Source organism: Podarcis tiliguerta, assembly GCF_965153285.1.
Source record: "Podarcis tiliguerta genome assembly, chromosome: 12".
In the NCBI taxonomy this organism is placed as follows: Eukaryota; Metazoa; Chordata; class Lepidosauria; order Squamata; family Lacertidae; genus Podarcis; species Podarcis tiliguerta.
The window spans coordinates 52,770,291-52,783,545 of NC_139545.1; the positions used below are offsets into that span (position 1 = coordinate 52,770,291).

At 44.0% G+C, this 13,255-nt stretch overlaps 1 protein-coding gene across 7 annotated transcripts in view; it reads left to right on the forward strand.

Moving 5' to 3' along the window:
- The window catches only part of ADCYAP1R1 (ADCYAP receptor type I), a 100,406-nt gene that overhangs the window by 62,529 nt on the left and 24,622 nt on the right, over window positions 1–13,255 (forward strand). For all 7 annotated transcript variants that reach the window (XM_083406562.1, XM_083406557.1, XM_083406558.1 and 4 more), the window contains exons 9-12: window positions 1,881–2,034; window positions 2,166–2,226; window positions 2,860–2,929; window positions 5,228–5,319. In XM_083406562.1, coding sequence (XP_083262688.1) covers window positions 1,881–2,034; window positions 2,166–2,226; window positions 2,860–2,929; window positions 5,228–5,319 — 377 coding nt within the window. The remainder of the gene's footprint in view (window positions 1–1,880; window positions 2,035–2,165; window positions 2,227–2,859; window positions 2,930–5,227; window positions 5,320–13,255) is intronic.

Consider the following 13,255-nt stretch of genomic DNA (forward strand, 5'->3'; position numbering starts at 1 on the left):
GTTCTTTTCTTGCATTCAGGAACGGCCTGGAGGATTTCAGTCTGCCAATTAGCAGCCATTGTTGTCTCTCTCCCGGCCTGCGCTAGAAATCCGCAAGCTCCCTGCAACCTTTCATCAAACACCTCCTAGCACCCGGAATTGCTTTTTCTCTGCTTTTAGAGTGACAGCATCTAGGTGGCAGTGTTTATATTCCTCCCCCCTCACTCCCCGCAAATGCTTTTAGTCATATTTTAAAGTACAGGTCGTTGGGTTAAAAAATAATAATAATAATCCATGTTTTTCCTAAGAACTTAAAAATGCCATGGCTGACTTTGAGTACGCTTTAAAGACCAGCTTTCTAGAGCAGCAGTGTAAAAGCTTTTCCAGAGGGCCGCTTTCCAATCTGGGAAGCCGTCTTGGGTCTGCATGTTCACTGCGGGAGAAGCCAGAAGCAAAATTGGGTAGAGAGACAAACACAGATTTTATTTTCTGTACGGTGGGCTACACACCTTCTATCCTTCAGGCAGGGAAGACAGATGATCAGAGTTTAAGGATGCTTTTCAGGCAGGTGAAACACTTGGAAGTTGGGTTGCATCCTTTGTTTTGGCAACATACAGGACAGGACAAAATGGGGCAGGGCACTTAGGTGGGTGTGATTTTTTTGGTGCTGAAGTGACTTCAGAGCAATTCATTGCTAATAATAATAATAATAATAATAATAATAATAATAATAATATTTATACTCTGCCCATCTGGCTGGGTTTCCCCAGCCACTCTGGGTGGCTTACAGCACATAAAAAAATTTGTAAAACATTATTAGATATTAAAAATTTCCTGATACGGCGTTGCCTTCAGATGTCTTCCAAAAGTCAGATAGTTGTTTATCTCCTTAACATCTGACGGGAGGGTGTTCCACAGGGCGGGCGCCACCACCGAGAAGGCCCTCTGCCTGGTTCCCTGTAACCTCACTTTTCGCAGTGAGGGAACCGCCAGAAGGCTCACAGTGAACGATGGGGTGGAGAGGCTCCTTCAGGTATACTGGGCCGAGGCCAATTGCAGTGTAACAAGGTGACCCCCTGGAATTGCTACACTCATACACAAACATAGGCATGAATTTGTACATCTGTCTGTGCTTTGCTACCCAGAGCTTAAATACATGATCTTTCACACGCCTTTTCAAACACCTGCATTTGGAGAGGTTTCCTAACTGGCGGAGGAAGGGGAGGGGACACCTGAAATACAGGACAAAACTGTATCAGTACAGGACGTAGCATTTTCCATTGAAGTACGGGACAATCCTGTACTATACAGGACAGGTAGCAACCCTACTTGGATGTGTGAGGCTGGGACAGGGAAGGCTGCAGCCTGGGCAGAGTTTTGTTTTGTTTTGTTTTGTTTTTTGTTTTGTTTTGTTTTGTTTTGTTTTAATAATATTTTATTAAGATTTTCCATAACATTACAGAAAGAAAAAAGAAAAATACAAAAATTATAAAGAAAAACAATTAAAAACAATTCATTTTTTCATAACATATCTTGCATTTGCTTGTTTCCCGGACCTCCCCACACCTCCCCTCTTTGTATTCCAATTCAATTTATTTATTCAGCAAATCCTTTCCCTCTTTACTTTATCCTTATCTTGATCTTAATATATTATGCCTTTAAATTTTCACCTGTTAACATTCCGTTTTTGCATATTCCTTCGTACTGTTGTTACTAAAAACCCCTTAACCTCAATCCAACGTCATTCTAACATTCATTAATCTTATAATATTTCTGTAAGTAGTCTTTAAATTTCTTCCAATCTTCCTCCACCAACTCTTCTCCCTGGTTAGCCTGGGCAGAGTTTTGACAGCCCAGCTGGGAGGCGGAACAGCAGGCTGAAGTTCTTTTCTCTTCCGCAGGTGGAATGCAAGGCCGTGATGGTCTTTTTCCACTACTGCGTCATGTCCAACTATTTCTGGCTCTTCATCGAGGGGCTGTACCTTTTCACCTTGCTGGTGGAGACTTTCTTTCCCGAGAGGAGATACTTCTACTGGTACACCATCATCGGCTGGGGTATGTGTGTCTCCTTCCGTCACTTCTTTTAGGAGTGTGTTCATCTTACACACCGTCTGCTTGTAAAGGGCAAAGATCACGTACCAACACCTTCTTCTTCTTCTTCTTCTTCTTCTTCTTCTTCTCTGCAGGAACTCCTACCATTTGCGTCACCATCTGGGCTGTCCTTAGACTTCACTTTGATGACGTTGGGTAGGTGTCACTGTTGTGGTCTAAACTACTGAGCCTCTTGGACTTGCTGATTGGAAGGTCGGCGGTTCGAATCCCCCTGATGGAATAAGCTCCCATTGCTCTGTCCCAGCTCCTACCAACCTAACAGTTCGAAAGCATGCCAGTGCAAGTAGATAAATAGGTGGTGGGAAGGTAAACGGCATTTCTGGTTTCCATCACGGTGTCCTGTTGCACCAGAAGCGGTTTAGTCCTGCTGGCCACCTGGCCCAGAAAGCTGTCTGTGGACAAACACCGGCTCCCTCGGCCTGAAAGCAAGATGAGCACCACAACCCCATAGTCACCTTTGACAGGACTTAACCATCCAGGGGTCCTTTCCCTTTCCCTTACTTTTGACATCAACAAGAAAGTCCCAACCGCATTCTGCTCGGTTGCAGAATTGGCTTTTCTAAGAATTGACCTGGCTAAGGAAGTCAGAGTAGTTGGTTGGTGTTGCCTGCTACTAAGGATTAAATAAGCAGAGGTTAAGTGGGGGTTCATCATGGCTGAACTCATGTCAGGTAGGTCTGTGGCCTAGGTCCAGGTCACACCAGGGGCAGAAGTGTTTCATCTGGCCTCTTAACCTTTCTCCTTTATCTCTATGATTTCCGCTCGCAGCTGCTGGGACATGAACGACAACACAGCCTTGTGGTGGGTGATCAAAGGCCCTGTGATTGCATCAATAATGGTAAGTTGGAGAAGACAAAGGATGGCTCAGGAATGAGCCAGACTGGTAAACGTCTTCAGTAACAGACCTTCCAGGTGTCCCTATTTTCCAGGGACAGTCCCAGAATTAAGAAAGTTGTCCCGGTTTCTGATTTGATTCCGGAATGCCCCGCTTTTCCTTAGGACATCCCTATTTTCATTGGAGAAATGTAGGAGGGTATGGAGCTATGCGACCCCCCACCCCCAGCCAAGGAGATAAGTAACTATACAACCTTTAGAAGACATCTGAAGGCAGCCCTGTATAGGGAAGGTTTTTTTTTAATGTTTAATGTTTTATTGTGTTTTTATATGTTGGAAGCCACCCAGAGTGGCTGGGGCAACCCAGCAGGATGGGTGGGGTATAAATAATAAAATTATTATTATTATTATTATTATTATTATTATTATTATTATTATTATTATTATTGAATAGGATGGCCCTATTTTCCTCGGAGAATTTTTTTTTGGGGGGGGCATGCAATAAGAGTCTTCCAAACATGTTTGAATCCCAAAATGTTATCAGTTGATGGCTACAAGAAATTAGCAAAGTGACCTTGAGAATTGCTATTCTTGAAAAGGTATATCGTAGCCGAAAAGCATCTAAAGGGAAGCGCATTAATGACCATTTTTTAAATGCATGCCATGATTTTATTTCTTATACAGATATTTGAGGCACATGGTCACTCGGGACTTATCCATACTTTCTCTTCTCCCAGCGCTTTCCCCTGGGGAAAACAGCTCTGTGGCACTGAGTTGGAACAAAGGGCAAACTGGCGGTTTCCCCAGATTGCCATTTGTTCCGATCTAACACTAAAGACCAGGTTTTCCCTTGGAAAAGGGAAGGGCAAGGGGAAAACTGCTTGGATCCTAGCGTTCTAGGCATGGCACAAGCCGAACTATAGAAGAGTCCTCAGTGCCATTAGTGTATGCAAATGTCTGGCTCAGTTGAAACTAACCTTTGTTCTCAATAATAATGGAACTTAAAGATGGAGAAAATCACTGAATTGTAGAATTGGAAGGAGTCCTGAAGGTCATCTAGTCATCTAGTCCAACCCCCTGCAATGCAAGGAATCTCAGCTAAAGCATCCATGACAGATGGCCATTCAACCTCTGCTTTAAAACCTCCAAGATACAGCCGTACCTTGGTTTTTGAACAGCTTAGTTTTGGCTCCCAAACATTGCAAACCCGGAAGTGACTGTTTCAGTTTGCGAACTATTTTTGGAAGCCGAACATCTGATGGGGAAAGCTCCTGCAGCCAATCAGAAGCCGTGCTTTGCTTTGCGAATGTTTTGGAAGTTGAACGGACTTCCGGAACAGATTCCATTTGACTTCCAAGGTACGACTATATTTTTTTAATAAAAGAAAAACAAAGAATCAGAAATTTTAACCAGAAAGAATCACAGCACGGAAGAACCAAAGTACAAAGATACATTGCAGCGCCAAAGGGATAGTCAAGTATTAACTCATAAAAATATTCCTCTTACAAAAAATAAAGATTTATAAAAAATAAAAGTGTTTATAAAAATAAAAGGACTCCCTTTACTTGGAGGTGTTCAGAGGGAGTTCCCCACTTTATGCGATTTCACGTATGTGCACAGGCACCGTAAACATAAGCCTGGTGGAAGTGGGAGAAAATCTCATTATTTTATTATTATGCTGTCTGTTATTATGCTCTTATTATACTTTTATTATTATTATTATTATGCTCCGTAAAATGTGTTCTTTAAGTTGTACACTGCCCTGGGATCTTTTGATAAAAGATGGTATATAAATTGAATAAATAACTAAATTAAATATTTGGTGGAGGAGGTTTAAGTGGAGGACAGTCGATGTTGGATTGAAGTTAAGGGGTTCATAGCAACAAGGTTTGAGGTATTAGGGAAAATTGGAAAGTTAAATAGAGGGAAAGGTAAAGTTAAAATATTAAGATAAAAATTAAGACAAAAGTAAGGAGGGAAAGGATTTGCTGAACAAACAAGTAGTATTGGAATACAAAGGAGGGAGGTGTGGGGAAGTCCAAGAAACAAGCTAAAGCAAGAATTGTTTTGAAAGATGTAATTGTTTTTTAATTGTTGTTATTTTTCTTTTTGTGTTTGTTTTTATTTGGTTTTTTTTATTCTTTGTTTGTATTACATTGTGGAAATCTTAATAAATATTTATATATATATATATATAAAATTAAGTGGAGGACAGTCAGCCACAGATCTGGTTAACTGAAGCTTCATGCTCCTGTTCTTTGGTGATTCATGGGTCCCTTTTTTTCTTTACCCCCCTCCCCAGATCAACTTTTTGCTTTTCGTGGGCATCATCATCATCCTGGTCCAGAAGCTCCAGTCGCCTGATATCGGAGGCAACGAATCCAGCATTTACTTGTAAGTACAGGGCACAGCTGTCTAAGGAGCCGTAGTTGGTTTTGAGCTCTGACATACACATAGGAAAAAGTGAACATGTGGCTTGGGAGGGTTTCAATTTGGGAAGGTCGGACCGGGAGAAATGCCTCTCTCTAACTTGGATAGCCACCCCCGGTCAGCTTGGAGGTTGTGTTGGAATGTGTGTGTGTATTCCATTTAAGGACAACATAGCTACCGATGTTCCTAAATTTCTGCTTTTATTTTGTTAACAAACACAAAAGCTGATCCAAAGCACCACCTCTTGCAAACAGCCATGGCGGAAATCTTCTGCTCATATAGATGATGTTTCTAAATTTATTTCAAAGCTAGAATGCCTTTTTTTTCTGGAGTAAAACCCTTTTTAACAGGAGGCACAAGGAACAGGAGCAAGGGGGAAATAAGCATGTGGGAAGCCTCTTGCCATGGCTGTCACCACCGATTGCAGGAGAATGCAGATTTCTCTAACTTCAGTCAACTCTGCAGTTGTTACTGGACTATAGCAGGTGGCACTGTGGTCTAAACCACTGAGCCTCTTGGGCTCGCCGATCGAAAGGTCGTGGTTCAAATCCCCGCAATGGGGTGAGCTCATGTTGCTCTGTCCCAGCTCCTGCCAACCTAGCAGTTTGAAAGCACACCAGTGCAAGTAGATAAATAGGTACCGCTGCGGCAGGAAGGTAAACGGCGTTTCCGTGCACTCTGGTTTCCATCACAGTGTCCCATTGCACCAGAAGCAATTTAGTCCTGCTGGCCACATGACCCAGAAAGCTGTCTGTGGACAAACGCCGGCTCCCTTGACCTGAAAGCAAGATGAGTGCTGCAAACCCATAGTCGCCTTTGACTGGACTTAACCATCCAGGGGTCCTTTACCTTTTACCTTTACCTTTATAGCTCCTATCATCCCTGACCATTGGCCACATAAGCTGGGACTGGGGAGTTAGAGCCACCCCCCCCAAAAAAATAGGAGAATACCCCATTGGCTACCCTGTTTTGTGGCATTGCACTCATTGGATGACAGTTTCACCTCCGCTAGGTGGGATTATAAAGGAGGAAATACATTTTCCAGTCTGGATACCATTCATCTAAAAAGACTTCTGGACAGAGAGTTTTCCCAGTGTTCTGAGCATTGAATCAAATTATCTGACACCTCCGCTTCTGTGTTGCTGGCTGGTACCCCAAATATTAGGTCAGCATTCCAGTAGAAAAATTATTGGTGCTGTAATTCGGGATGAAGGGATGCAGGTGGCGCTGTGGGTTAAGCCACAGAGCCTAGGACTTGCTGATCAGAAGGTCAGTGGTTCGAATCCCGCGACAGGGTGAGCTCCTGTTGCTCGGTCCCTGCTCCTGCCAACCTAGCAGTTCGAAAGCACATCAAAGTGCCAGTAGATAAATAGGCACCACTCCGGCGGGAAGGTAAATGGTGTTTCCGTGCGCTGCTCTGGTTTGCCAGAAGTGGCTTAGTCATGCTGGCCACATGACCCAGAAGCTGTATGCTGGCTCCCTCGGCCAATAAAGCGAGATGAGCGCCGCAACCCCAGAGTTGGTCACGACTGGACCTAATGGTCAGTGGTCCCTTTACCTTTACCTAATTCGGGATGGGCCTTGCTATACTATCTCTCTGTAGGTCATGCCTACTTCCAACGTCACAGCTCTCGCCAGTCATAACTCACACCATTGAGTGCTTTTTACTACCTTAGAAAGCCCGCTAGAATGAGACAGTCTTTGCCATGCAAGGAATATGCTTGTCTAATCCCTGTTGGGAATTTTATCCAGCCTGGGGTCGCAGCATTCACACACAAGAGAGTTTTGTGGTGTTCTTTCCAACTTGGCATGGCGTATTTCTGCTTGAGGCTGTGCTGCTATGGAAAGTGAAAGAACTCACCCCCTCCCAAAATGGCCATTTGCTGCATGTTCACCGTAGAGTTCACAGGGGAGCATCTTCTGTCAAGAGATTTGTCTTTAAAACAGCTCACAAGGGATGATTCAGGGGGGGGAGGGGGACCATAGCTCAGTGGTTTGTGTGTCTGCTTTGCATGTATAAGGTTTCAGGTTCAATTCCCAACATGCCCAGATGGAGCTGGGAATTCCCCTGACCTGTAACCATGGAGACCTGCTGCCAGTCTTTGTTCAGAATACTGTACTAGATCGAGGAAAGGCCTGTCTCAGTACAGCCGTACCTTGGAAGTCGAATGGAGTCCATTCCGGAAGTCTGTTTGACTTCCAAAACATTTGGAAACCAAAGTGCGGCTTCTGATTGGCTGCAGGAGCTATAATCGGAAGCCACCAAAGCCCCGTCGGACATTCGGCTTCCAAAAATAGTTCGCAAACCGGAACAGTCACTTCCGGGTTTGTGAGAAAATGTTCGGGAACTTAGGTGTTTGACTTCCAACGTATGACTATATAAGGAAACTTCCTCTGTCCCCAAGCACCACATATCAAATGTTCTAATGCTCCCATCAGCTTCCAAGATTGCACAGCCTAGAGCCCACATGGTGAACACATCTGCTGTTGATTTTTTTCCTATGTGTATGGTTAGCAACAGCAAAACAGAGACAGGCGACGTCATTTTCCCCTTTTCATTTGCTGCCATTTTTTATTTCTGTTCATGTTGGTTTGCTGCTTCCTGTCCGGAGTCCCGCAGAAATGTCCAACGTTGATGTCTGTGTTGCAAAGAATTGTCGATCTCGGTGCTACTTAGTGACCTTAAGCTGACTACTCTTGCAAAATATTCACGGCGCCTTCAAAATGTGCATGGTTGTCAATATATGTAACCTGTGGTCATGCAGAGATCCTGGATACGGATTGTACTGTCAATATAATAATGTGTGCGTGTCTTGAACCCAGAGCTCCAGTGCATGTGCAGAGTTCCAAGGGAGTACACACTGCCCTATTCCTCTAACATCAAGGCAGAAAGGAGACCCCATGAAACAAAATGAGGGACATGCATAAGTGTTGGTTTGCAGCTGTCTGCTCCAGTCAAGGTGTTCTTTTTGATCATGTGAGATCCAGGGCATGTACAGAGCTCATCTCCGAACAAGGGTTTCCTTCGGTATAGCAAGGAAAGGTTGTGTTCACAAAGGGGTACAGGATCAGAGCTTTGTGGGAATGTTCAGGGAGGCAGGAGAGGATCTATTGTTTATTAATATCCTTCCTAACTTGCCTTAGCAAGTTCCTTTACTTAGCAGAGTTTTACATTCCCCTTTTAAACACACTGGTTGCAGGCTTGTGTAAGCCTCTCAGTACTAGATTCCTGGTATATCCCTCTTAAAAAAAATAAACACATGACTATCTTATTTAAAGTCAATAAAAGAAGTTTACTCACATCATCAGTTCACAGTTGGAACCCTGAAGGCAGACTTAGTTACAGATATATAGCTGTGGATCTATCCCATATGGGGATAATCCAGAGCATTTCTAGCTAAAAAGCTGCTCCAATGATGGAGGAAGTCAGAAAGAGAGTGTGCTGCGTGCCTTGTCCTTTTTTCACCTGGACAGGTAAGGTCACACCCACCTCTAGTCACATGCAAAGGAAGTATGTCCCAGCCAGGAGGAAACAGGAAGTTTTTGACTGGCTGCACCAAACATCCCCCTGCATGTCCACTCTAGGAAAACAAGAAATGTTGTACTTGACTGCTACCTATGTATCACATCCCACAAGCTTCTCGACATTGGAGGTAAGGAGGCAAGGTGGGGAAACACCGAGGCTATTTCAGTGCTGTGAGAACATCCAGACACAAAAAAATAAATTTGATAGATCGTATACCGTTGCTTATTTCTACCATAAACGCTGACTTTTGAAGAATGTGGAAAGCGGATGGGAATGAGGAATGGGGGTAAGAATATTATATATTATCCAATATATGAGAAGGAATACAGAATCCTGAAGGGTCAGAGAAGCCGCAACATCAGAAGAAGAAAAACCCACTATCCATTCCAATCTAAAATATTTTACAGAGTGTTTCCACATTTTCTAGCAATGCATTTCCCCGCCGCAGTCCTAAGGATTAGAATCTCTGTTTACATTTTGCTGCTTGATTTGGCACTGCAGAAACTGGATTCAATCGCCAGTAATATTCCCTTTCCCCCTTTTGAAGATGGGGACAACATTTGCCACAGGAGGGTGGGAACGATTCGTCACTAAGGAAGATACCAGAATTCTACCACACAGAAGACCCTGCGGCTCAACTTCTGGCATCACCAGTTACAGGACTTCGGGGAGCAGATGCTGGGAAATGCTTTTTTAAAAGCAGAGATCCTCCTGGGCAGGGTCATTTGAACCCAGCTGTATTCTGCAACCAACACTTCTATCTCTTTCTACCTCTCTGCTTAGCAGCAGACATGAACCTCTTCTTCTCTTAGAAGGCTCCATTACAGAGAGCTGCTAAGCGCAGTTAGCATGGCTGCTTGCCACAACTCAGCAAATTAACTGAGGGTTTCAACATGGGTGGCAGATACTCCAGCTCTGGAAGGTTTCTATGCTTATGCAATTAGAGCTGTCCTGGGCAGAAGTCCAGTGAGGCTAAATGGGGGGTTTTGCATCTTGATTTCTCAATGTCTAAATGCCACCTGTAAAGAGCTGCCCTCCCTAAACCAACTAGCAATGGCTTTACTTATACTGTATCATGTGGAAGATGTAAAGTGTTTATATTCCTCCAACTAGCTTAAGTATTGACATTGATAGCAAGTGGGAAAGATTAGAAACCTTTGTTAAGTTGCTGATTTCGGATTATCCGGGGGCAAAGGTCCTACTGGTGGATGTGGGTGATCTCAACACAAGGCTAGAGCCAGATGACTCCAGTTTAGCAACCAAACACAGGTGCAAAATCGGGTTTCCCAAGAGGTCTAGCCCAGAAGCCCGCCAGACCCCAAGGCTATCTAAGGACCAATATTCAACCTACACCGGTGCCTGCCTTTTCAATTTTTCAAGGCAGCTAAGTTTACACATTCTAAATGGCCACACAAGAGGCGATATCCCTGGGGGAATATACATTCCTGTCAGGGTCAAAAACTAGTACAATTGACTACATATTGACCAATAGCGAATTATTAGCAAAAACTGAGCGATTAAAAGTGCTCCCATATGTAGAAGGGGATCACTTCCCATTACACCTGCAGGTATCCCTCAAAAACAAGACAATCTTTCTGAAAACAATTCCTGGAAGCAGATTTTCTGCTAAGTCATCTCAGGTCTACAGAATTTTTGATTATGGAGGTACAGTGGTACCTCAGTTTCAGAACAGTCCTGTTTACGAACTATTTGGTTTACGAACTCCGCAAAACCAGAAGTAGTGTCCCGGTTTGTGAACTTTACCTCGGTCTAAGAACAGAATCCGAATGGTGGAAAGGCAGCGGTGGTGGGAGGCCTCATTAGGGAAAGCACGCCTCGGTTTAAGAATGGTTTCGGTTTAAGAACGGACTTCCAGAACGGATTAAGTTTGTAAACTGAGGTACCACTGTACTAATGCAAATATCCTGGGGCTAAGATATGAACTCTGGCCCATCTACAAGTGTTGGTATTAGTGGCAGGTGAGCAGGAATTGGACAGTTCTATGGCTGTGTATCCACCATGCATTTAAAGCATGCAATCCCCCCCTGGTGAATTCTGGGAATTGTAGTTTACCCACTCACAGAGGTGCACTTCCCTGCACTCTTAGCAAACTACATTTCCCAGGATTGTTTTGGGAGAAGCCACGTGCTGCAAATGTCTAGTGTACGTGACCAATCTGTCCATCAGGTTAAATAGCAGGGGATGTTGTTTGCAAGTCAAAGCATAATAAATAAAAGTAACTGCAGTCCATTGTTTTCCCATCCAGCCTTTTTTCGCTTGTGCACTGCCCATGTGGATGTTTATTTGCTTGCCAACCCATGAATGCAAAAAGGGGACTTTCGCTTACTGCAAATCAAGCCCACCCAACGGTTCAGTTAGCACAAGGCAAAAGCTTGAAGGTTAAGCCAGGCAGAGCTTGGCTTGTTAGTCTGGTGCACTGAAACTTGACCTGGCATGAACTGGGACTTCCTGAAGATGGTTGAGTGCATAATTCATTTTGGCAATATTTCCAGATTATAAATGCTGTTGTATTTAGAGGTATTAGAATCAATGGAAACGATTGGTCCTTAGCACAATTCCCTGCAAAGTCATCAGCCAATCTTAAGACTTGATTTTCCAAAAGCAGCCTTCAAAGACTTCATACGACTTTTTTAAAAAAAGAATTACGAAATGTTTGCATTTTTTTAAGTGAAAATGTTCATTTCATCTCTATTTATTGATACACACCAGCTCCGATCATATGTAGCAATAGGGTTGCACAATGCACTGCTATTGGGCTTTATTAAGTGGCACATTCATTTTGTTACCTAAATATATTTCTTGCTCACCAATGGGATGATGTGCATCTATATGATCCGGTGTATCAAATTCAGGGTATCACGGTATATGTCAACTTCTGATTCCGTAGGTCGCTTTGACGTCTTTTCTTTAAAAAAAAAGTGATTAATAAATATAATTAAAAATAATAAGAACAACAAAAACTACACATGCAGTTCTCAGTCCAGAGAGGGATTTGCAAATGGAAGGTGGCTGCATCAGAGCAACTCTGTTTATCATCTGCAGAAGCTGCAACTCAGGCTGAACAAAAACCCCTCACCACTTTCATGCAGGGCACCTACTTACACATCACCAGAAATAAAGTTTATGATGTCACCAGATTGCATAAAATTTGCATATGCTAATCCATATGCACCTGGGACTCGAAAGGTGCCTAATTGCTCATCCAGCCTTGGGGATCCAAGACAAGATGTGTGTACAAGTTTTTAACAACCTGCTTTTATCGCCACTGGGACGCGGGTGGCGCTGTGGGTTAAACCACAGAGCCTAGGACTTGTCCGATCAGAAGGTTGGTGGTTCGAATCCACGCGACGGGGTGAGCCCCTGTTGCTCTGTCCCAGCTCCTGCCAGCCTAGCAGTTCGAAAGCGCACCAGTGCAAGTAGATAAATGGGTACCACTCCGGCGGGAAGGTAAAGTTTTCGTGTGCTGCTCTGCTTCGTCAGAAGCGGCTTAGTCATGCTGGCCACATGACCCGGAAGCTGTACGCCGGCTCCCTCGGCCAATAAAGCGAGATGAGTGCCGCAACCCCAGAGTCGGCCGTGACTGGACCTAATGGTCAGGGGTCCCTTTGCCTTTACCTAATCCATATACATAGGTTCAAATTTGGAAATATTGACTATCATTTAAATAGGAATTGCAGCACATCTCACCTTAGTGAGGAAGACCCCACGTGGCATGTATGGGCAACCTCAAGACTTCATTTCCTGATTCCTTCTCTTTAAACCAGACTTGGACTCAGGCAGAGGACACTCTCAAATAGCAGGCTTACAACCCTTCAGAACAGAGGTAACTCTTACCCCAAATAAGTCCTGCACATCTTTAGCCTGCAGTCCAATATGGTAAGATGTAACAAAACCATCTGATTTTTGTAGCCAGTTGGGTCTGATTCAGATGTGGCATTTGATGGTCACTGCTTCCAGGTGGGCAGGATTCCATGCAGTCAGTACCACGTGCAGCCAAAATGACAATTTTTCACTGTTTACAGATGAGACCATGTCCACATAGTACCTCACCCAAGTGGAACGATTTGGGTCTCACTCATACCCAGCTTCAAACCTTATTCAAAAGTCTCCAGCCGATAGGCTCCAGTCTTCTGTCTATGGCACCAGGAGGCAGGTCTGCCCTTTGTCTTAGAGTCCTGGGGTTGCACCGTGTTACGTGCCTTCCAGGAATGTTGGAATACAACTCCCATCATCCCTAACCATGGGATGATGGGAGGTGGAGTCCAACAACATCTGGAGATCATTACGTTGGCTACCGGTCCATTTATTATCACTGTAATTAGATTTGGTTCAATGCACAAAATCTCGTCACCA